Raw genomic sequence first — 23,109 nt, forward strand, 5'->3', positions numbered from 1 at the left:
ATATCAGAATGCCGGGATTTGATAATTGCCTTCAGCTCCTGACTGCAGCTTCTTGCTAATGTAGACCCTGAGAAGCAATGGTGATGGGTCAAATAGTTGGTCCCTACCACCCACAGAGAAGACTTGGGTTGAGTTTCTGGCTCCTGGATTTGGCTCAACTTATCACTGGCTGCTTTGGAAGAGTAGGAAATGGGAAGTGCTCTCTCTCTCTACACACACACACACACACACATCTTTCTTTCAATAAAAATTTAAAAATATATAACTGAGATTCCAAAGCTGTACATCCACTTCTGCCTTCCTAGAATAGCTTGCAAAGTTCAGGAAAATACCACTACTGCCTACAAAATTTGTTTCTACTTTCTTGCTACCAGGAAAGCAAATTATAGTGTGAACATAGGGAAGTCATTTAAGTTCTTCAAGTCTGGTTTTCCCCACCCATAATTTGAGCATAATGGTATGGACTTCATGGTGTTGCTATGAGGGGTAAATAAGAGGAAGTATATAAAATCTGACATGTGACACGTATTCAAAATACAGTCTCTTCAGTGGCTTTTCATCTGTTTTTCTCCTTTTACTCCCTTCTTTTCTAGGCATTTTTCTAAAAGCTTTTCATACAGGTTGTTACAAGTACCTGAATTTACTACCAAAGGTAGTTTCTGGGTCTGAGATCTTGAAATACATGAAATTAAAATTCCTTCTGATCAATTCAGTACACAGCATAATATGAGAATCTAAGTTGGAGGCTTTGAACTCTCATTATCTGGGTGTAGGTCAAAATCAAGTCCTTTTACAAAAAGAGACCCAAGTAGCCTTCATCTGCCGTATTCCAAGAGTTGTATTTTAAACTGTGTTTATGACCCAAGGCTAGGCCTAAGTTTAAGCTGCCATTACTTATTTAAAGGAAGTTGATAGAAAAGTTCAGAGAAAGGGTGACAACATTTTGATTGGCATAATAGATGGGATGTTTGTAATTTTAATCAAATTTAAATTGAAGACATACTTCAAATAATATGTCAGACTAGTGTTACTGAGTTAAAATCTAATGACAACCACTGTCATTATTAGTTAAATATAGCCATCATGCCTATAGCAATAAATGATGACACTTAAGAACATGTAGAAACAAAGAGCACAAGTATTTAGAGAAATGGGAGTGACTAGAAACTCGGTGGAATGCAGGAATGTGACCTGGATTTAATCTATTTACCAAACATAGAAGCAATTGTAGTTTGGGCAGATGATATAATTGAATATAGCAGTGTGTTTTCTTACTGTCAGAGCATTTATATTTTATAAATTCATCTTGCACCATGAAATGATGTGCTTGTTCATATTTAATGTCATTATCTATATATACTTAACAGAGCATTAATGTGTTTTCAAGTTTGTTGCCCAACTACAATAGAATGAATTTTAAAAATATAAAGATTCTAGTGGCAGAAGGAGGCAACACTCTGTTTGCCTGATACATGCAGAATGGAAAATTATAATGTGGCGAGTTCTCAGATTTATTTAATTTTATGATAAGCATTGGTTTTTTAAAAGTAGTCTGAGGAAACATAATTATATTGTAGGTAGACCTTTTAACGCAAGCTAGAAAGTGTTATATTTTTAAAATCATTTGGTTAAAAATAAAACCATGGAAATGAAATAGGATGTGGATTCATTAAAATATGATCTGATGTTGGATCATTTTCTTTGAGAGCTTTTGGAGAGTAAGTTTATAAATAGTCCAGGGGACTTGACAATCTCTGAACAGTTGGGAAATGGCCCTTAGGGGACGTATTTTCCAATGTTATACTAAGCCTTAGAATGTTGCCAGAGCCCAGGCTTACTCCTATCTTTTACCCCATGGAATCTCAGCACTCCAGGAAGATGTACCTGAGGAGAAGACTGGCATGAGTCTGGCTGTGATTGTCCTGGAAGGCCCTGTATGTCTAGCAAATTCATAGGAGGCATTGAAGTGATGAGATGAAACTAGGGCCTATTCTTTGGTAGTTGAGTGTGTAGGGCAGACACCTTGCTGAGAGCATTGTTGACAAGGTAGAGATTTAAGATGAGTCTAGAAGGGAACTCCAACATCCTTGCTGTTGAGATTCATTCTGGGGAAGTCTTTGTGTTTGGTTCTACTCTCTTAAAAAGCTCTAAGAAGGATACATTTCTGTTACATTCTTAAAGCCCTTCTTTGTAATAATCAGATTTATAATTACTGGTGAAAAGCCTGTCATCCCCCAAGACCATGGTTTATTAGGGCAGAAACCATGACTGCCTTGTTTGCCACCATTTTCTAGCATAGGATCTGTCACTTAATAGATGTTCGATAAATGTTACTCAATGATGTATGAAGGACCAAATAAAATAGGCACCATGGTGGCCAGGACAGAGTAGGGGAAGATCTCCTTTCTTAGTGCAGCCTGCTTGGCTGTAAACAGTGAATGTGTGTTTAGGAAGAGTATATTAACAATTCCCTATTCTAAATTCATATATAGATTTGTAAATGTTCCCATTTGGCAGGGAGCCAGAGTAAGCCAGCCCAAGAATAATTACATTGCAGAGAGTCTAATGATTATGCTAATGTCTGTCTGAGACCAGACAATGATCAGAAGTGGGATAAATGATTCTCTAAGGAACCTATAGATGCTTGGGATCTAAGGTTTTCAGCTTTCCCACATCCTTTCAAGAATACCCTTTCTTGACCATTTTCTCAGCCTTTTCCTTGAGAAGGGGTAGGGGGAAAAAAGGAGGGAATGTTGGATTCATTTAACATTTTTCTTTGTATTCCTCATAGTACCTTGAATAGAGTATGTGCTTATGAATTATTACTGAAAGGAAGTAAAAAAGGAGAGGATGTGACCTTTGGTAAGGTTCAGGGTCATTGTTCTATACTGAGGGAATTGTGAGGCCAGATTCATCTTTTTCGAATTCCAAAATGGAGCAAGCATAGGGGAGGAGTAGAGGGAGAGGGAAATATTTTGTAATTCCTAAAACAGTGCTTGAAAGACTCAGCCCTGGGACCTGAAGGAATTTGTAATTTTGGAAATGAAAAATTCTGAAAGACAGAAATGTAGAAAGCATTTGTTAGCAATGGTTAGTGTTTTCTTAGAAGTTTAAAGTAAAGTTGGACAGTATTAAGATTATTTTAATACTTAGCATAGCTTCTTGCTCCACATACCCCGTACTCCCCTTACTATTTGGGTCTCCTGAGTCCACTCCCCCCCTGCCCCTGAGATTATCCTTGTCTTCACCAGGGCTAGAATCCAATAAGTCTTTGTTGAGCATCCTCAGGTTCTCCATCCTGATGTGGAAGAGTCAGATTCTGTTCTTCTGGTCTTTGGATGTAATGATACTTACCCTGGCCATAAGCTGTCCAGCTACCTTTCTTGATATGTAGGCCTATGTCCCCTAACCCGTGATGTACAGAAGAACTAGCACATCCTGCTAAGTAGGAGGATTCCTGGTTTTCCTGCTGGTTCTCATATAAGGCAACCCAAGACCAGCATTTTGAAAAAGACTAGAGATTTCCTTTTCCTTACTTATCCAAATAGCTTTATTTCATTGGGAAATTCATTTTTCCTTAATATAAGGGTGATTTTCCCAATAATTCCAACTTTCCAAAAGGTAGAATGGCCTATTTGAGGGGTTTGGTTTCTTTCAGTGTTTTCACAAGGTTCTGATGTGGTTACTTCCCTCTTTGCTCCGTCTATTGATGCTCTTTTGTTCAATCTCCTCACGTGTCCAGCTTGTTGTATGACTCAGCCTTCTCCTACAACTGGATTGTGCTTCCATGTTGTGCCTAATTCAGTAGGCTTTAAGTTCTGACTCATTCCCTTACTCTGGGAAGCCTTTCTTGACCATCTCAAGCTGTGTCAGGTGCCTGCACTCGATGCTCCCCCAATACTGTAACCTACCACCTCTCTTCTAGCATTGCCTTATTGTGTGTGGTTTCTTTCCTTTCCTTTTATTCAAGTACTAACCAGGCCCAACCAAGCTTAGCTTCTGAGAGCAGACAAGATAGGGCACATTCAGGGTGCTATGTGCATACACTGTTGTTGTTGTTGTTTTTTTTTTTTTTTTTTTTTTGACAGGCAGAGTGGATAGTGAGAGAGAGAGACAGAGAGAAAGGTCTTCCTTTTTGCCGTTGGTTCACCTTCCAATGGCCGCTGTGGCCGGCGCATCGTGCTGATCCGAAGCCAGGAGCCAGGTGCTTCTCTTGGTCTCCCATGCGGGTGCAGGGCCCAAACACTTGGGCCATCCTCCACTGCCTTCCCGGGGCCATAGCAAAGAGCTGGCCTGGAAGAGGGGCAACCAGGATAGAATCCGGCGCCCCAACTGGGACTAGAATCCTGTGTGCCGGTGCCGCAAGGCAGAGGATTAGCCTGTTAAGTCACGGTGCCGGCCTTTCCTTTCTTGTCTTCCTGAAGAACCAAAAAATTCTTTGAGGTTTCCTGTGTGCAGTGTGCCAAGCAGGGACTGTGTGGTAGGCACTCAGTGTATGTCTGTGTAATGAATAAATAGAGTGAATGAAATGAGTGGGTAAGTCAATATTTTTTAGTTTCTTTTGACCTCAAGATTTCACAATTCTGAAGCTAAACATAGTATGCACTAAGCCTGTGTGTGTGTGTGTGTGTGTGTGTTTTTTTTTTGCTTCTTGTTATATTGAGTTATCTTCCACAAGATATATTCTGGTTTCCTAGTGAAGTAGGGATATAATAATGAAACAATTAATTAATCATGAGTATGGAAATGTAATCTTTTCCTCAAATATAGAGAAAACATATGTTAAGTTAATATCTACCTAATGAAAATATTACCTAATGTAGACCTATTATCTGCCTAATTAAATAGTCATGTTCTGATCTGATATGTTTGACAAATTTTAATAAACATTTATTGAGCATCTGTTCCGTCCCAAACACTATCACTGGTGCTAGCTTTGCAACAGGAAACAATGCTTACATTGAAAATGTATGATCAAGTTTTATTAATTTGTTGGATAGCTAGCAAGCAGGCTTGTTTACAGTGTATAAGATTTTGGAGATATGAAGGTGAGAACACTTTCAGACACTCGTGATGCTCAAATCTAATAGTCACACACATGTGAAAACAAAGGAGTCCATAAACCGGGCTGCTTAAAGAGGGATATGGAAGACGTGCACTGAATTGATAAAAAAAGAAACATAGCCCAGAAATGAGGCAGAAAAAAGGCATCAACAAAGTTTGGAGTCAGAAAAGAGTATAGTATGTGCCAAAAAGTATGTCTTGTTCTCTCTTCCTCAGCAGAGGGAAAATGCCTCTAGTTCTTCCTCTACTGCAGTGGAGTAGAGGTTCTCAACTGGTGATAACTTTTACCTGGCGACATTTGTCACTCTCTAGAGACATTTTTGGTTGTCCTATCTATAAAGGTTCTATGAGCATGTAGTGGGAAAAGGCCAGGGATGCTTCTAAACATACCACAACGAACAGGACCACCTCTACAACAAAGAACACAGAAATGTAGACGTATCAGTACTTGGCGAGGTTGAGAAAACTTACAACATCAAGTTATTCTAGTTGATCAGACAAAAAGATCTATAAAAAGAGTTCCAGTAGTTTTTAAAAAGACATTTAAAATTTATCTATCTATCTATCTATCTGTTTATCTATTTCTATCAAGGGGCAAGAGGACAGAGAGAGACAGACAAACACACAGTCAGGGAGAAGAGAGAGCTCCTTTATACTGGTTCACTCTTAAAATGGCCACAATGGCTGGGAAATTGAAACCAGGAGCCAGGAACTCAGTTGAGGTCTCCCATAAGGGTGATAGGAATCTAATTACATGAACCATCACAAGGCCTCCCAAGGTCAGCATCAACAGAAAGCTGGAATCAGAGTTGGAGCTAGGGATTAAACCAAGGTACTATGATATGGGACATTGGGATCTTAACTGGTTTCTTAACTGCTAAGCTTAACACCAGCCCTCAGATATATGTTTTGACCAAAGCTGTAAGAGAAGCTGCTGTTTAGATGGCACTAAGGTGCAAATATGTGGAATATGAAGCAATATTTAAAACAAAGGAAATCCAGTTATTTTAAAATTAGAATTCTTATGTGTTACTTAAAGCTCTTTTTAGACACTTGAAGGAATGTACAGTGTTATGGTTAAAAAAGTAGGGTCTGCATTTACTCAAGCTTGGATCTGATCTTCGATCAATAATATATGATACTGATCCAATTCCTTAATTTCTTCAAGTCTTATTTTCTTCATAAAATGAGAATGATAATATTACCTACTTCCTGAAATTGACACTTTGAGATGCAATGACTTTGAACAGCCCTTGTCTCAACTGTTGGACAGTTTTTCTTTTCATACTGTTTGTTGAATGCTTTACTTAGTAGAGTTAATCTTATGTGTATAAAGTTAATTAAAAATAAGAATAGGAATAGGAGAGGGATGAGGAAGAAGGATGGTAGTATGGGTAGGAGGGCAGGTACTGTGGGAAAAATCACTGTTCCTAAAGTTGTATGTATGAAATACATGAAGTTTGTGTACCTTAAATAAAGGTTTCTGGGAAAAAATATTACCTACTTCCTAACATTGTAAGGATGAAATAGAGTCGTGTATGTAAAGCATTTACCACAATTATTTCCATATGTTGTTCTTAATGAAAGTCATGAGGATAATAATAGCATAAACAATATTTATTGTTTTAAAATTACCCATGAGTATTTCAGCTCCTTTCATTCATACAACAAATAGCAGAATTACTATTTTTATTTCCCAAATAAGAAAACTAAAAGTCAATAAAATTGATGGATTTTTTTCAGTTTCAGAGCTAGTAAGAGGCAAATTTAAGATTCAGATTCAATCAGAGTCCATACTCTTAAATAGTAGGCCAGGCTGCTTATCTAGAAGATTACTAATACATTTTAATCATCATTAGCATCATTTTTTAAAAAGTTTTATTTATTTGCTTGAAAGTCAGAGTTGTACACAGAGAAAAGGAGAGGCAGAGAGAGAAAGAGAGATCGTCCTTCTGCTGGTTCATTCCCCAGATGGCCAGAGCTGTGCCAATCCAAAGCCAGGAACCTCCTCTGGGTCTCCATGCAGGTGCAGGGGCCCAAGGACTTGGGCCATCTTCTATTGCTCTCCCAGGCCATAGCAGAGAGCTGGATTGGAAGTGGAGCAGCCGGGACTTGAACCAGCGCCCATAATGGGATGCTGGCACTGCAGGTGGTGGCCTTATCTGCTACTCCATAGCGCCGGTCCCATAGCATCATTTTCTTAGACTACTTTATAGGTTGGCTTAAAAATTCATAGTCCTGTACAAATTTTATGTATTTTAATAGTTTTTCCATGTTTATCAGTATCAATACAGATCCAGAAAGTATGAATACTTTTAAAAATTCTGTACATAATATATTTTACAGATATTAAAAAATTTTACTTTATTTTGTGGTTTTTCAATAGAGATCTGCAAACATTTAGAAAACCTATTTGAACTTTAGAAATGTGATTTGTTTTATTTTAGACTACATTATTTTTACATTTTAACTTATCCAAAAGGCCAAGAAGCAATAGACTACATTATTTTTACTGAAATATCTTCAGCTGTTCTCAAATAATGGAATTACGAATACATTCTTTTTATTGAAATACATGTGATTGGCATAAAAGGTACACTTTATTATGTATTAACTTATTCAGCACTTACTGAGCACCTACTTTATATCTCAAGCAAATATTGTGTCTTTAGCCAAGTAAGTACACAATTGTAAAACAGAAGAGTAAGTTCATTGGTAGAGTTCTTCACAAAGAGCTGGGAGAAGGGTGTCCTAAATGCTTCTTGGGAGAGATGGTGCCAAAGTGAACTTTGAGAAATGCAAAGAATAAAATAAATCATGTAAAATAAATTATTTACAGTTTTTTTTAAAGTACTCCTACTTCCAGTTTCTGTGTTGACACCAATAAACATGCATAAGAATTTACCCTAAATATAACTATAGCTCTTTCCAATATGTTTAACTCCTTCTAGACTATCATTTTCCAAAATATTCCCTTTGGCAAGGGTTTCTTCTTTTTTTAAAGATTTATTTATTTATTTGAAAGTCAGAGTTACACAAAGAGAGTAGAGGCAGAGAGAGAGAAAGAGGTCTTCCATCCGATGGTTCACTCCCTAGATGGCCGCAGCCATCTCACTCCTCACATTCCCCACCACCACCCAGAAGAATGAACCCTAACTTCTGGTAGGGCCTATGGGATGATGACCGCTCTGGCTTCTTTAAGTTGAGTAAGGGCTGAGTAGCAGTCAAGACAGAGTTCCAGCAGCAGGTTGGGGATGCAGAGCTAATTTGCAGAAACTGCTTCCATCTGAGGATTCATGTGCATCGTTTAAGATCTTTATTTATTTATTTATTTGAGAGGCAGAGTTCGAGGGAGAGAGAGAGACAGAAAGGCCTTCCATCTGCTGGTTCACTCCCCAAATGGCTGCCACAGCCAGAGCTAGACCAATCAGAAGCCAGGAGTGAGGAACTTCTTCTGGGTGTCTTACAAGGATGCAAGGGCCCAAACACTTTGGCCATCTTCCACTGCTTTCCCAGGCCATAAGCAGAGAGCTGGATCAGGAGAGGAGCATCTGTGACATGAACTGGTGTCCATATGGGATGCCTGCCCTGCAGGCAGAGGCTTAAACTACTGTGCCAGAGTATGTGCCCCTGTTAAATATTATTGAATGAACAATGTATGGATGGATGGATGGTACAAGCTACTAGGGGCTCTTAAGTGTTCAGAGAGATGACAAGTCACTGTGAGCTGGAACAATAAGGGAAGATCTTAAACTGGGTCTTGAAATGAACTTAATACTGAAAAGGTGGAGGATGAAGTTAAAAATGGACATGGCATACTCAAAGGATAATGAGCAGATTAACTTGGGCTGAATAGTGCTCTAAACAGTGGTAAGATAAGAACAGGAAGTTTGGATAGCACCATGTTATCTGTAAGCTCTTCTGTTATATGTAAGTTTGAGTGAATAAAGTGTGTGTGTGTGTGTGTGTTTTCATATTCCTTGCACATAAGATGGACTCAAGGGTGTTTGTTGACTACCTGATCAATGAACAGAAAGACAGGCTGGCTGATTCATTGACTAGTGGGAAACTTCATAAGGCAGCTCCAAGTGCTTTTCCTTTAGGCAATTGTGAAATTGACATTATAGGAAAACTCATCTGTTGTCAGATGTGATGGAGGAGAATCAAATACAATTAGGAAGATTTTGCAGGTAGGAGGATAAAGGAAATGGATAAGTGAGTCTGGTTTGGAATGGAAAGAAATGATACTTCTAAGAGTTACTGTAAAGAAAGAATAGCTGAGAGTTAGGTTTTTATTCTTTTCATCTTTCTCTGCTCAGTTCCTCTAGAAGGAAAGACTGAAATGGGGATTTTTGTGTGTGTGTGTGTGAGACTTATTGAGGGAATACTCAACAGTTGAAGTGTATCAAGGAATGAGGGAAGGAACCTACTGCAAAGGAAGAAGTGTGACCATTCCTGGAATTCAACTGAATTGTAGCCCCCTCTGGGATGCAGAAGACACCACAGAGTTGCCACTCCGAGAGGCAAGAGGACTGACTTTTGTCTTCCCAGGCAGTTATTAGCTATGCGCTGTCTCTGAAGATAGGAGGGAGGAGACCAGGACTTCACAGGCATTTATCTCCTGGTTAGGTTGTGTAAGCCGAGGATAGTTCTCAGGGTAAGTGTGCAGCTGTGAAATGGCAGTGGCAAGGACTCACAGAATCTGGAGTTTGGGCGCACTGGACTGAGAAAAGGCACCTTGATAGGACACCAACAGTGTCTACTACATTTTGCTATGATCTCTTCTTTGCACCTCTAGTAGTTTCCCTTCACATCCAGAATAAAATCCAAACCCTTTATCTTGACCTCCATAATCTGGAGCCTTTATAACTCTGGCTTTATCCACATACACTCTATCTAGACTTTATTTTTCTTTCTCAAATAGGCCAAGGTCAGTCTTACCTCAGAAGCTTTGTGCATGGTGTTTGTTCTGCCCAGAATACCTCAGATATGATCACCGACTTATTCAGGTTTCTCTATTCAGATGTCACTTCTTTTGAGAGACCTTCCGCTTTCAGTGTCTTCACAAGAGGCCTTGTGATGAGTAGACTCCCAATAAATTATCATCACATGAATAAGAAGTTGGTTGTAGAAAAAGAAATGATTAAGGATCGAAGGTCTCCCTGAGGTGGTAGATAACTGAAAAAAATGAAAGCAATGATAGAAATAAGAACTGTAAAAGGTGATTCATTTTTTGCAGGCAGATGTGAAATTTTACTTTAGACTCACCGAATTAGAGAAAATGGCAGGAAACACGCGGTAGAGACAGAATAGTAACTGATTAGGATCCAAGTTTCTAGAACTAAACGAATTTTCCAGCACCACAACATACCAGTTGCAGATCTTGGGCAAGTTTGGGTGTCTCAATTTCTTTACCTGTGAATAAGTATAATCATATTACCTATCTCATAAAGTTACTGAGAAGACTAAATGAGTTAATACCCATGAATCAGGCCAAACACTATCCAGCTAGTAGTAGCCATTATTTGGAATGGAATTTAAGGAGTTCTAGATATGGAAGACCTGGTCAACACCAGAGCTGGAACTAGGATGAGATGAGTGAAGCAGCTATGGGACAAAATTTGAGGACGCATTCACTCTGTGGGTTATGTGAAGGCCCTGAACATGCTTTTTAAGATTCTGCCTCCTTGGATTTTTACTTGCCTCACCCCAGTCCTGGCCCTGGTCCAAATAATCAAAGTAGAAAACCCTGATTGGTAAGATTGTCTAGATCAGGATGTAACACCTCTTCCTTCTGACCTTGGTGTAGTGGTTTCTTGTTGTTGCTAATCTCTGAATTGTCTTGCTGTTCTTTGGTAACTTCTCATCATTTACATAACTTTCCCCTGAGAGTAGTCACCTGTGATCAAATACTCTGAGGGAGCCAGCACCTTGGCTCACTTGGCTAATCCTCCGCCTGTGGCGCCAGCACCCTGGGCTCTAGTCCCAGTTGGGGCGCCGGATTCTGTCCCTGTTGCTCTTCTTCCAGTCCAGCTCTCTGCTGTGGCCTGGGAAGGCAGTGGAGGATGGCCCAAGTGCTTGGGCCCTGCACCCGCATGGGAGACCAGGAGGAAGCACCTGGCTCCTGGCTTCGGATCGGCAAAGTTCCAGCCGTAGTGGCCATTTGAGGGGGTGAACCAATGGAAAAGGAAGACCTTTCTCTCTGTCTCTCTCTCTCACTGTCTAACTCTGCCTGTCAAAAAAAAAAATACTCTGAGGGGATTCTTGTTTTCCTGGTTGTACCTTGACTTATGTAATAGTTAATGTATCCTAGAGTTCTATTTTAAGCAATGGAATTTCAGGGCATAGGATAGAAGCTAGCATTTATCGAATGACTTCAGTGTTTTAGGTACTTTTACATATAAATTATTTAATCTTCATCAGGTGGTGGAGTAATGCCATTAGATATTTTGTAGGTTAGAAATCAAAGATTCCCGAAGGTTTGACTCCACCTGGGGTCACTAAAGTACCACTTCCCACTATGCAAGGTATTTGTGGGCATCCAGACTAAGAAAACCCCCATCAAACAACAAGACCTCATTAATTTTTTTCTTCAGTGAGAAATTTTTTTTAACTTTTCAGAGACACATTGACCATTAGACATCCTCCTCCTCTTCCTTGCTTTTTATCTGATTTATTGCAGTGAAATTTACATTATATAAAATTAATCATTTTAGAGTGAACAGTTTAGTAGCATTTAGTATATTCAAAATATTGTACAATCACTGCCACCACCTCTAGTTGTAAACATTTTCCTCATTCCAAATAAAACTTGTTACCCATTATATTTCTTCTAATTCCCCTCTCATCCCAGGCCCTGGCAGTCATCAGTCTCTGTCTTGTTTTTATGTATTTAACAATTCTATATATTTCTTTTATAAAAAGATATTTATTTTATTTATTTGAAAGATAGTTACAGAGTGAGGTAGAAATAGAGAGAGAGGTCTTTCATCTACTGGTTCACTCCCCAGATGGCTGCAATGGCTGGAGCTGCGCCGATCCGAAGCCAGGAGCCAGGGACCAGGAGCCAGGAGCCAGGAGCCAAGAGCCAAGAGCCAAGAGCCAGGAGCTTCTTCTGGGTCTCCCACGTGGGTGCAGGAGCCCAAGGACTTGGGCCATCTTCTACTGCTTTCCCAGGCCATAGCAGAGAGCTGGATCAGAAGAGGAGCAGCCCTGACTAGAACCAGTTCCCATATGGGATGCTGGCGCTTCAGGCCAGGGCTTTAACCTGCTGTGCCACAGCACCAGCTCCATCTATATATTTCTTATAAAGAGAATCATATGGCATGTCTGGCTTCTTTCACTTAGCATATTGGTTTTGAGGTTTATAATACTGTGACATATATCAGTGTAAGGCCATCATAAACACACCAAACACTGGAGTAAAGGAAAGGGTTTATTGTCTGGTGGGGGGTTTTGTTTCTGTTTTTTCTCTTTTTTTTTTTTTGAACATTTACTATAACCGTTGTGAGACTTAAAGATTATTAACAACCAGTAACTTGTGCTTCATATTGACATTAGCAGATTTATGTAATGTACCATTTTTAGGATTAAAAAGTCATGCTTCTTTCAAGGGAGACCTAACAGAAAAGGCTTATGTGGGAATTTTGGCAAACAAATAAATGTAGCTATTTTCAATTCTATAAAAATAAAATTATGTGTTTCTCTCATTAGGACAAATAAGAGCAGGTGATGGAGGGATCATTGTATTTTTGTAATTTATGTGAAAAGAAAATACAATCTAGAATAAATTGACTGCATAAATCAAATAAGAAGCTCAGGTACAAATTATTTATTTATGAAATGAAACCTCTTGAAAGAGGAATACTGACAGCAACTTAGTATGCAATATACCACACTCCTGTCTTACGCTTACATTTTCAAAGTCATACATAGTAATTTGATTGCACTCCCACCAATATTAGTAGGAGTTTTGAAACTTAAATTCCCACACACATATTTGACAATGTATAGGTCAAAGTAAACTGTTAATGAAAAGCTGTTTTTCATTTTCAGTGAAATAGTTTGGATCTCTCACCAAAAATGTCCTAGGAGCCACCTTCATTCTAGTTACAGGAGAATTACAGTCTGTTTACTATTGGAGGTTACTATTTGGAGGTTATTATCTCTAAAGCAACATGGATAAGAAATCATTTTAAAGGAGGAGAAGTGTTTTTTCCAACCCTGAAGAACACACAAGTTCAGGATTCATGTTGCCTTGGAATAAGAAAAGGACACTGGACCCTTTCAGCAGCCCCTTTCAGTTGGGTGCATCTGATCAGTGATAGAGGCATGCTAAGGTGAATTTTAATTAGGACTAAATTGTGGTATTACTCTTTCATACCCTGAACATCTGTTCCCTTCAGAAATGATGATTTATGCAGGCTATCAGAGCAGACAGCTTGCTACAGCTTATGTCACGGTTAGTGGGAAGCTGGTGGTAGCATTTCAGAAAACCAGCATCTAAATGGAGACTGGCCAGTGTATATGAGATAGGTAATGGGGGAGGGGAATTATGATGTGTCCATTTTTAATTTTAAAGCCAAATATTGACTTGACTTAAAAAATTATCTTCTAGACCATCTGTTGTTAATGAAGAATGTAACCTGGACAATGAATGGGCTGATGCTTCCTACTGATGTTAAAAGATGGAAAACCAAACCTGTTCTTTCTAATAGAATGAAGAAACTTACTGAGAAGACCTCAGTCCGAATTCTGTTCTTTAAGAATGGCATGGGACAGGATGGGCATGAGATAATAGTGGGAAAGGAAACAATGAAAAAGGTAATTTTGTATTAAATATTGAAGTATGAATTAAATATCGAATTTTTATGGCTTTTAAAATATTTTGTATTTTTCCCTTCTAAGTATCAGTGTCAACTAATGAACTGAAATATTAATAAGGTATTATATATAACTAAAATTTCACCTATTTGCAAATTGCTTATTGCACTAACAATATAAATTACCTCAGCAAACAATGGTATTTCACAATGTTATTATACTTATAGGCCATTTATCTAGCAAAAAGTTATGCTTACATTTGAGGGGACATTCTGGTTGGCTACAATATTTTATAATATATTTATATTGAATCCCAATCTAATCTAACTACAAACCTCAGACTGCCTCTTCATTTAAAGATGATAATTAGTACATAAAAGTATTTTAAGCCCTTGAGAGCATAAGGAAGGTTTGAAATAACTAAAATTCAGGTTTGAACTGTTCATATAATTTTTAAAAAACAAATCTGGATAAGCCTATGAAAAATTATGTAACACTTTAAAAATTTAAAGTATTCTCATATAAATACATAATTTACAGGAGTTGTTTATGTTTCTAAAACCATATTCAATTTTTAAAAATATGAAAAAACTAATGAGAATTTTAAAATGCATATACCCACACTCCATTTTTTACAGATAAATGTTTTTAGTTCAGTTGTAAAGCAGAATAATAATAATAGTAGTAAGTAAAATTTGGCAAGGATACATGAGAGGGAGAGTGTAAAACATAACCAAACTTTCTAGGTTTGAATCCCAGCTTTACCATTCCCTACTTGTGAGACACTGGGAAACTCAGTTTCCCTGATCCTCAGTTTCTTCATCTAAAAGAGAGGATAACACAATGCCCATTTCATAGAGTTGCTGTGAGGATTCAGTCTGGCACTGAGGAAGTTCCTGGTAAATGCTTTCTGTTCTTAGCTTTAATACTCATAAATCATATCCAATAGAAATTATTTTTCTTCCTAATGGGAGAATAGTTGTAAATAATTTTTTATAACAAACTATTTCACATTGAATATGGTCTAAAATAGGTTGGTAGTTGTGTAGATATTGGGAAAAAATTTAAAATACTTATTTATTCAACGGGGTATTTTTGTGGTGGTTTTATAGCCACAACCAGTTGAGAGCATTTACCAAGGAGCTAGGAGACCTGGGTTTTATTTTTGTCTTATCTTCAGATTTGGATTATTAGTGGAAAAAAGGGATATTACACACCAGAACAAATTACTAAGACAAGTTGTAACATCCTCCCTGGAGATTTTGAAAAATAGAGAAGATGGACTTATCTTTTAGATTGTTAAATGCAGTCATTCTTGGAGATAGAAGCTAGATTAGATAACCTCTTGAGTTCACTTCAGTTCAATCTCTGTAATTCTATGCCGTGGTGGTAAAATTGGGGTAATAGTCACTTACAGATTACATGTTCTTAGATGAAAGGTGGAGTATAAATAAAAATGTCACTGCTGTTTTGATTTTTGTCACTAGAGAGCAATTTATTTAAAACTGGGTGACTAGAGAAGTTTTAATTTATTTTTTCTTCTTACAATTTGTACAATTTTAAAAACGTTCACCATTTATAAAACTCATGATAGAACATAATCTAGTGATTAATATATTTACAGGTGTTTGTCTAAATGTCACTTTTAAGAATGTGGTAAATGAGAGGAGGCAACAAAATCTTGGTCCTGAGTGTCAATAAGAACTTTCTGGAAGGGATAAGCAGTAAATAATTAGGCTAGCTAATTATTTGGAAATTAAATATAATTTTAAGGTTTATTTTATTTATTTGAGACACAGAGTTACAGACAGAGAGAGGGAGAGACAAAGAGAGAGGTCTTGCATCCTCTGGTTCACTCCCCAAATGGCTACAACAGCTGGAGCTGGACCAGGCTGAAGCTAGGAGCCAGGAGCCTCTTCCAGATCTCCCACATGGATGCAGGGCCCAAGCACTTTGGCCATCTTCCACTGCTTTCCCAGCCATCATCAGGGTGCTTGACTGGAAGTGGAGCAGCCTGGATATGAACTGGAGCCCATATGGAATGCCGGCGCCACAGGCATAGGCTTAACCTACTATGCCACAGCGCTGGCCCCTAAATTTAATTTTTGAAATATGTTGTTAATCATAGAATAATACCTTATTTATAGATTAAATACTAAATCAGTAATAGAAATAAGAAGGCGGCATAATCATAGGAGAAATGCACATGATTTTCTCTTTTATGATAAAATATTAGGATTATTAACTACTATTTTTAAGTTACTACTGAATAATGTAAAGTTGAAGTGGAATGTGAGGACTATAACATGGTGAAGACTATTACAGTGGGATACAGAGAGAATTGTTGAGAGTGGATGGTAAAACAAGATAGTTAAAGCATGAAGCATTAAGGAATCCAAGGGAGAAATGATTGCATTTTAATCATAGACGGGAAATAAAAAGAAAAATCATTTATTATTTTAGAGTGTTATGTAATTAAGAATTTTGAAATGAGGGCCAAATGATATTTCCTCATTAAATTCTGCATCTTCAGAACTATAGAACATACCTTTGAAACATGAATCTAGTACTTTTAGAATTATTTGGTGCAGTTTTAGTAACCACATAGCACTTGCCACTATAGGATATTAGCTATACATATATAAGCATACTTTAAAAAGCTGATAGAAATGGAATTAAAATATATTTACTTCAGTGCAAAAATTTTTTTTCATTTATTAAACTTTTATTTAATGAATATAAATTTCCAGTGTACAGCTTGTGGATTACAATGGCTTCCCCCCTCCCATAACTTCCCTCCCACCCGCATCCCTCCCCTTTCCCGCTCCCTCTCCCCTTCCATTCACATCAAGATTCATTTTCAATTCTCTTTATATACAGAAGATCAGTTTAGTATATATTAGGTAAAGATTTCAACAGTTTGCCCCCATATAGCAACACAAAGTGAAAAAAATACTGTTGGAGTACTAGTTATAACATTAAATAACAGTGTACAGCACATTAAAGACAGAGATCCTACATAATATTTTTTAAAAAATTTTCTATGCCATTTCCAACTTAACACCAGGTTTTTTTTTTTCATTTCCAATTATCTTTATATGCAGAAGATCAATTCAGTATATAATTAGTAAAGATCTCATCAGTTTGTACCCACACAGAAACACAAAGTGTAATAATACTGTTTCAGTACTAGTTATAGCATCACTGCACATTAGACAACACATTAAGGACAGATCCCACATGGGACGTAAGTACACAGTGACTCCTGTTGCTGACTTAATAATTTGACACTCTTGTTTATGGCATCAGTAATCTCCCTAGGCTCTAGTCATGAGTTGCCGAGGCTATGGAAGCCTTTAGGGTTCGCCGACTTCGATCCTATTCCAACAAGGCCATAGTCAAAGTGGAAGTTCTCTCCTCCCTTCGGAGAAAGGTACCTCCTACTTTGATGGCCCCGTACTTTCCACTGGGGTCTCACTCACAGAGATCTTTCATTTAGGTCTTCTTCTTTTTTTTCTTTTCCATGGTATCTTGGCTTTCCATGCCTACAATACTCTCATGGGCTCTTCAGCCAGATTCGAATGCCTTAAGGGCTGATTCTGAGGCCATAGTGTTGTTTAGGACATCTGCCATTCTATGAGTCTGCTGTGTATCCTTCAGTGCAAAAATTTTGAAAAGCAGGCTTATATGGGATCTTCATTTAGTTCATGGGAAATACTTATGAAAAAATTATACATGAATTGCATAGTTTTTTTTACATAAACTTTTTTAAAATTTGATTGCCCATGAACTTTTTTTTTAAAGATTTATTTATTTATTTGAAACTCAGAGCTGCAGAGAGAGAAACAGAGAGGTCCTCCAACTGCTGGTTCACTCCCCAACTGGCCACAATGGCTGGAGGTTGAAAAAGTAATGGGTGTAAGATGCCAAGTTGGGGGCCAGTGTTGTGGCATAGTAGGTAAAGCTGCTGCTTGATATGCCGGCACCCCATATGGGAGCCAGTTCGAATTCCAGCTGCTCCACTTCTGATCCAGCTCCCTGCCTGGGAAAGGCAGTGGAGGATGGCCCAAGTATTTGGGCCCCTGCCACCCAAATGGGAGACCTGGAATCAGCTCCTAGCTCCTGGCTTGAGCCCCTGATAACCACATCAGAGACCTGGATGAAGCTCCTGGCTCTTGGCTTTGGCTTTGTTCAGCCCTGGCCATTTAGAGAGTAAACCTACAGTTGGAAGATCTCTCTGCCTCTCTATCTCTTTACCTCTCTCTCTGTAACTCTACCTTGCAAATAAATGAATCAGTCTTAAAAAAATAAATAAATAAAAAAGCAGAAACCTAAAAAGCTGCTTGAAAGCTTTGTGGGCATGGGGATGGGAGTGTGTGGGATTGAAGGATGAATTTTGTGACAGTGTTTTGACTGGGCTTTTTCTTTCTTTCATTTTAAAACTCATTTGTTTGAAAGACAGTACACAGAGAAACACACACACACACACACAGAGAGAGAGAGAGAGAGAGAGAGAGAGAGAAATCTTCCATCCATTGGCTCACTCCTTAAATGGCCACAATGGCCATGGCAGGGCCAGGCTGAAGCCAGGAACCAGGAGCTTCTTCCAGGTCTCCCACTGGGCCATCCTCTGCTACTTTCCCAGGTACACAAGCAGGGAGCTGGATCTGAAGTAGAGCAACGGGGACAGGAACCAGTGCCCATGTGGGATACTGGCGCTACCGCTGGCAGCCGAACCCACCACTCCACAATGCCGGCCCTAACTAGGCTTTTTCTTTAGCATGAAGTCCCCCATCCCCCCAGGGGTGATTAGCTTTACCAGATAGAATCTACCAATTTGAGCAGTGTAGTAGTCAAGTGGAGGAGGATGTTAAGAATTGCACTTTCAGAAGTTCACACCTCCCTTAGGATGTACCCCATGTGAAGAGATAGATAGGTCTGGGCCTCTTAACTTACAAGGCCTAAAGCCCAACAGATTATTATCAAGCCCCTTCTGTCAGGTTCTATTTGCCTCTCAATCAGAAAACTTACTTGTAGCTTAGACAGCACCTTTCTTAGCTCCTCTAATAATGACTCTGTCCTTTGTTCTAGACCCTGTCTAGCGCACTTGGGCCTCATTCCTTTGTAATCATAACCTCTACCACCAATGGCTCTACCCCCAACCTGTGTGTACTGATGGTCCTCTTCCCCACTTAATGCTGTATAATTGTTCAAACCTGGTAAATGCCACTCTTAGGATCATTGGTTACTATCCTCACCCTGTCTTTTATGACCTTGTCTAAATATGATCAGAGTCGGCAAACTTGGAAGGCTTCCATAGCCTTGGCAACTCATGACGACAGCCTAGGGTGGTTACTGGCGCCATAAACTAGAGTGTCAATTTGTTGGTTCAACAACAGGAGTCACTGTGCACTTGCTCCTCATGTGGGATCTCTGTCCTTAATGTGCTGTACATTGTGATTTAATGCTATAACTAGTACTCAAACAGTATGTTTCACTTTGTGTTTCTATGTGGGTGCAAACTGTTGAAATCTTTATACTAAATTGATCTTCTGTATATAAAGAGAATTGAAAATGAATCTTGATGCAAATGGAAGGGGAGAGGGAACGGGAGAGGGGAGGGTTGCGGGTGGGAGGGAAGTTATGGGAGGGGGAAGCCATTGTAATCCATAAGCTGTACACTGGAAATTTATATTCATTAAATAAAAGTTAAAAAAAAAGAATTGCACTTTCAATATATAGATTTTTCTTTGATTTATCTCCTTTCAATTAACTGTCCCCACTCTTAGCTCTGGTTGGTGCCTCTGATCCCCAGTTTCCCCAGTTTAGTCTCTCCAGAGAATAAATCTCCTGTCTTCTCTTCTAGCATCAGAAGTATTGTTGCCTGATACCTGGGTAAGGAAAGGGTTCTGAGGGTTTATTTTTATGGACATGGTCAACCTGTTTCCATCCCGTTTTAGAAGTAACTGATGCCTCAAATTTCTGAGCCTTTTTGGGGTTCTACATTGCAAGTCAAGTTTACTTCTGCTAGATTAAGTTTTAACTTTTCTGCCTTGGGAAATCGGTTACTGCTTAGTCATCATTCTCCCTCTGGCTCTTAGAAAAAAAATCCCAGTGTCAATCTTATATTTGATAATGTTGAGTTTTTAGATTAAAAAAAAAAGTAATTCCAACGTTCTTTTTCTCTCTCCATGAATTATTTTTATCAGTCTCTTGGGGTTTGTGCACTCTAATTAGGAAATCGCAGATTACTTGCCTGAGAACAAAATACCTCTTTGTGTTACCTGGAAGCATCATATATGTTTCTTCAGAAAGTTCATGGTGAATGCATTTTATAAAAAAAAAAAACTGTTTGTATTTCAATTCTTTTGCATTAAAACAACTTTTAATTCAATTTTCCTTGAATATTTTGAAGCTCAGTTGTACTTAACTTCAATCAAAGGTCCTGAAGAACTTTCCACAGTGTGGCTCATAGAATACCTGCTTCAGAATCATCTGGGCTTTGTATTAAAAATTCAGTCTCCTTGGGCCAGAGTTGTGGCATAGTGGGTGAAACTACAGTCTATGACACCAGCATCCCATATGGGTGTTGCTTCATGTCCTGGCTGCTCTGCTTCTGATCCAGCTCCTTGCTAATGGTCTGGGAAAGTAGCGGAAAATGGCCCAAGCATTTGGGCCCATGCAGCCATGTGGGAGACCAGATGCATCAGCCTGGCCCAGCCCTGGCTGTTTGTGGTCATCTGGGGAATGAACTAGTAGGTAGAAAATCTCTCTTTGTGTGTCTCTCTCTCTCTATGTAACTTTGACTTTCAATTAAATGAATAAATCTTTTAAAAAAATTCACACTTCTAGGGCCTCACACCAAGCGTTTGAGTTAAGACTCTCTTGAGCATGGCACCTGGGAATCTGAACTTCAACAAATGTCTCCGAATGATTACTAGGCCCAGTAAAATTTGATAACTTAAACATCAAACTTCCTAATTGGTGGCAATCTTCATAGTCTTCTTTCTTGTTCTCCTATATATAGAGTTCCAAAAAAATGTAATGTGTATAAGTGAAATTGACATCTTAAGATTTGATTATTGTTTATAGCCTTGTCTATACTCCCAAGGAACAGTGGTCTTTCTATTTTCTACTTGTTGAATTCTTTATGTAGTTGAAGGTTAAGTTTATGATTGTAAAGTAAATTGAAAGTATGTTATCTCAAAAATTAAGAGAAAAATAGAGGAGGAGGAAGGGTGGAGGAAAGCCGGGAGGGTCAGAAGTATTATTATATTCTTAAAAGTATATAGGTAAAACACATGAAATCTGTTATGCTTGTATAGGTAGATTTATAAAAACAAAAGAGAAGGGACTGGTATTGTGACATAACAGATCCTGCCCAAGATACTGGCATCCCATATGAATGCCAATTTGAGTCCTGGCTGCTCCACTTCTGATTGAGCTCCCTACTAATGGCCTGGGGAAAGCAGTGAAAGAAGGCCAAGTGTACCTGGCCAAAGCTCCTGACTCCTGGCTTTGGCCTGGCTTGGCCCTGGCTGTTGTGGCCATCTGGGGAGTGAACCAGCAGATGGAAGATCTCTCTCTCTTTCTGTCTAACTTGTGGCACAAAAAAAAAAAAAAAAAAAAAAAAAAAAAAGGAAAGGAAAAAAAGAGGATATGGGGAATAAATAGTTTTTAGATTAGAATGAGTGTAGGAAATTTGGAGAGCAAGAAATGGCAAACAACTACATGTTGGCAGAAAGGGCATAGTCAGGGCCAGCATTGTGGTATATGAGGGTAAGCTGCTGCATGAACACCAACATCCCATGTCGGCACTGGTTCAAGTCCCAGCTGCTCCACTTTTGATCCAACTCCCTGCTGGAGGCCTGGGAAAAGCTGTGGAAGATGGCACAAGTACTTGGGCCTCTGCCACTCATGTGGGAGACCTGAAAGAGGCTCCTGGCTCCTGGGTTTGGCCTGGCCCAGCCCTGATTACTGTGGCTATCTGGGGGAGTGAACCAGTGAATGGAAGTTTTCTCTCTCTGTCTCACCCTCCCTGTAACTCTAACTTTCAAATAAATAAATAAATACATCTTTAAAAAATGGTAAAAAAATAAAAAGGCATCGTCTAACAAGTCTGATTTTAAAAATAAATACTTCCTTTATATTTTTCTTTATATTTATTTGTAAACCTATTTCATTGTAATTACTTTTCCTGTTATTACTGAAAAATGATATAAGTACTAAATGAATTGCTCATATATGACTGTCAGGTTGTAGATAAATAATTATCAGTTTTCTTTAAGGAAGAGCAAACTTCAGACTACTGTGATGCTCATTATTGGGTAATTAAAATTACCCAATAGGTTTAAACAACAACAAAAACTTTAAGAAATGTTTCAACTTTAAGAAAGCCCAATTTAATTGGAAAAAAATACAACATAATAGTGTGGTTGTGGACTGTTCACACATAAACCAATAACTATAGCAGCCATGATTACCCTGGTAGTGTGGGTAAAATAATTTAGAGAACATTTTAAAAGATTCAAAAAGGAGCAACTGGAGTAACCAAATTTGATTAAAGATGATCAACATGGGTTCCGACAGGGGAGGTCATGCATAATTAGATGTTGGAAGTTCTTTAAAGCTTTTAATGAAATAGAAAAATTCCATTGACACAAATTATTATTATTTTAAAAAGTAATATATTTTACAGTGATTAGTACCTGAAAACTTGAAATGATATTCTAATATAGAAATATGTAAGTATGTTTAATTTATCAGCTATGGAATTTGATAAAATAGATTATTATCAAGAGGACACAAATAAAAATTACCTCCTGTTTATTAAATGTGAATTTCTAGGTCTATATAATTAGATTATTCTAGAATAGTATAATTATTTAGTAGTCAGAATTTTGCTCTTGAATGAAATTCTAAGAAAAACAAACATGATTTTCCTCAATGGAAATAAAAACATTGAAAATTTTCAGTTTGAGATTTATTCATTTTATTAGTGATAGTTAGGGATAGACCTTAATATTGTTTCACAGCAATTAAGACATGAGCATGTTATTAAATCTGATCAGCTACATTTTATTTTCATAATATTAAAATTATTTTATAGTTTCTGTGCATTTTATCTTTTAAATTCTCAGAACATATAACAATAATGGTTAAAATGAAGGCTTTGTTAGATTAGTCTCCTTTCATACCTTATAATTAAAGTATCATGATGAA

General features: G+C 38.1%; 1 protein-coding gene across 1 annotated transcript in view; it reads left to right on the forward strand.

Moving 5' to 3' along the window:
- DCDC1 (doublecortin domain containing 1) overlaps positions 1 to 23,109 on the forward strand; it is a 513,960-nt gene that overhangs the window by 75,295 nt on the left and 415,556 nt on the right. The window contains exon 6 of the mRNA XM_062198052.1: positions 13,682 to 13,887. Within this exon, the coding sequence (XP_062054036.1) occupies positions 13,682 to 13,887 (206 nt within the window). The remainder of the gene's footprint in view (positions 1 to 13,681; positions 13,888 to 23,109) is intronic.

Source organism: Lepus europaeus, chromosome 7, assembly GCF_033115175.1.
Source record: "Lepus europaeus isolate LE1 chromosome 7, mLepTim1.pri, whole genome shotgun sequence".
In the NCBI taxonomy this organism is placed as follows: Eukaryota; Metazoa; Chordata; class Mammalia; order Lagomorpha; family Leporidae; genus Lepus; species Lepus europaeus.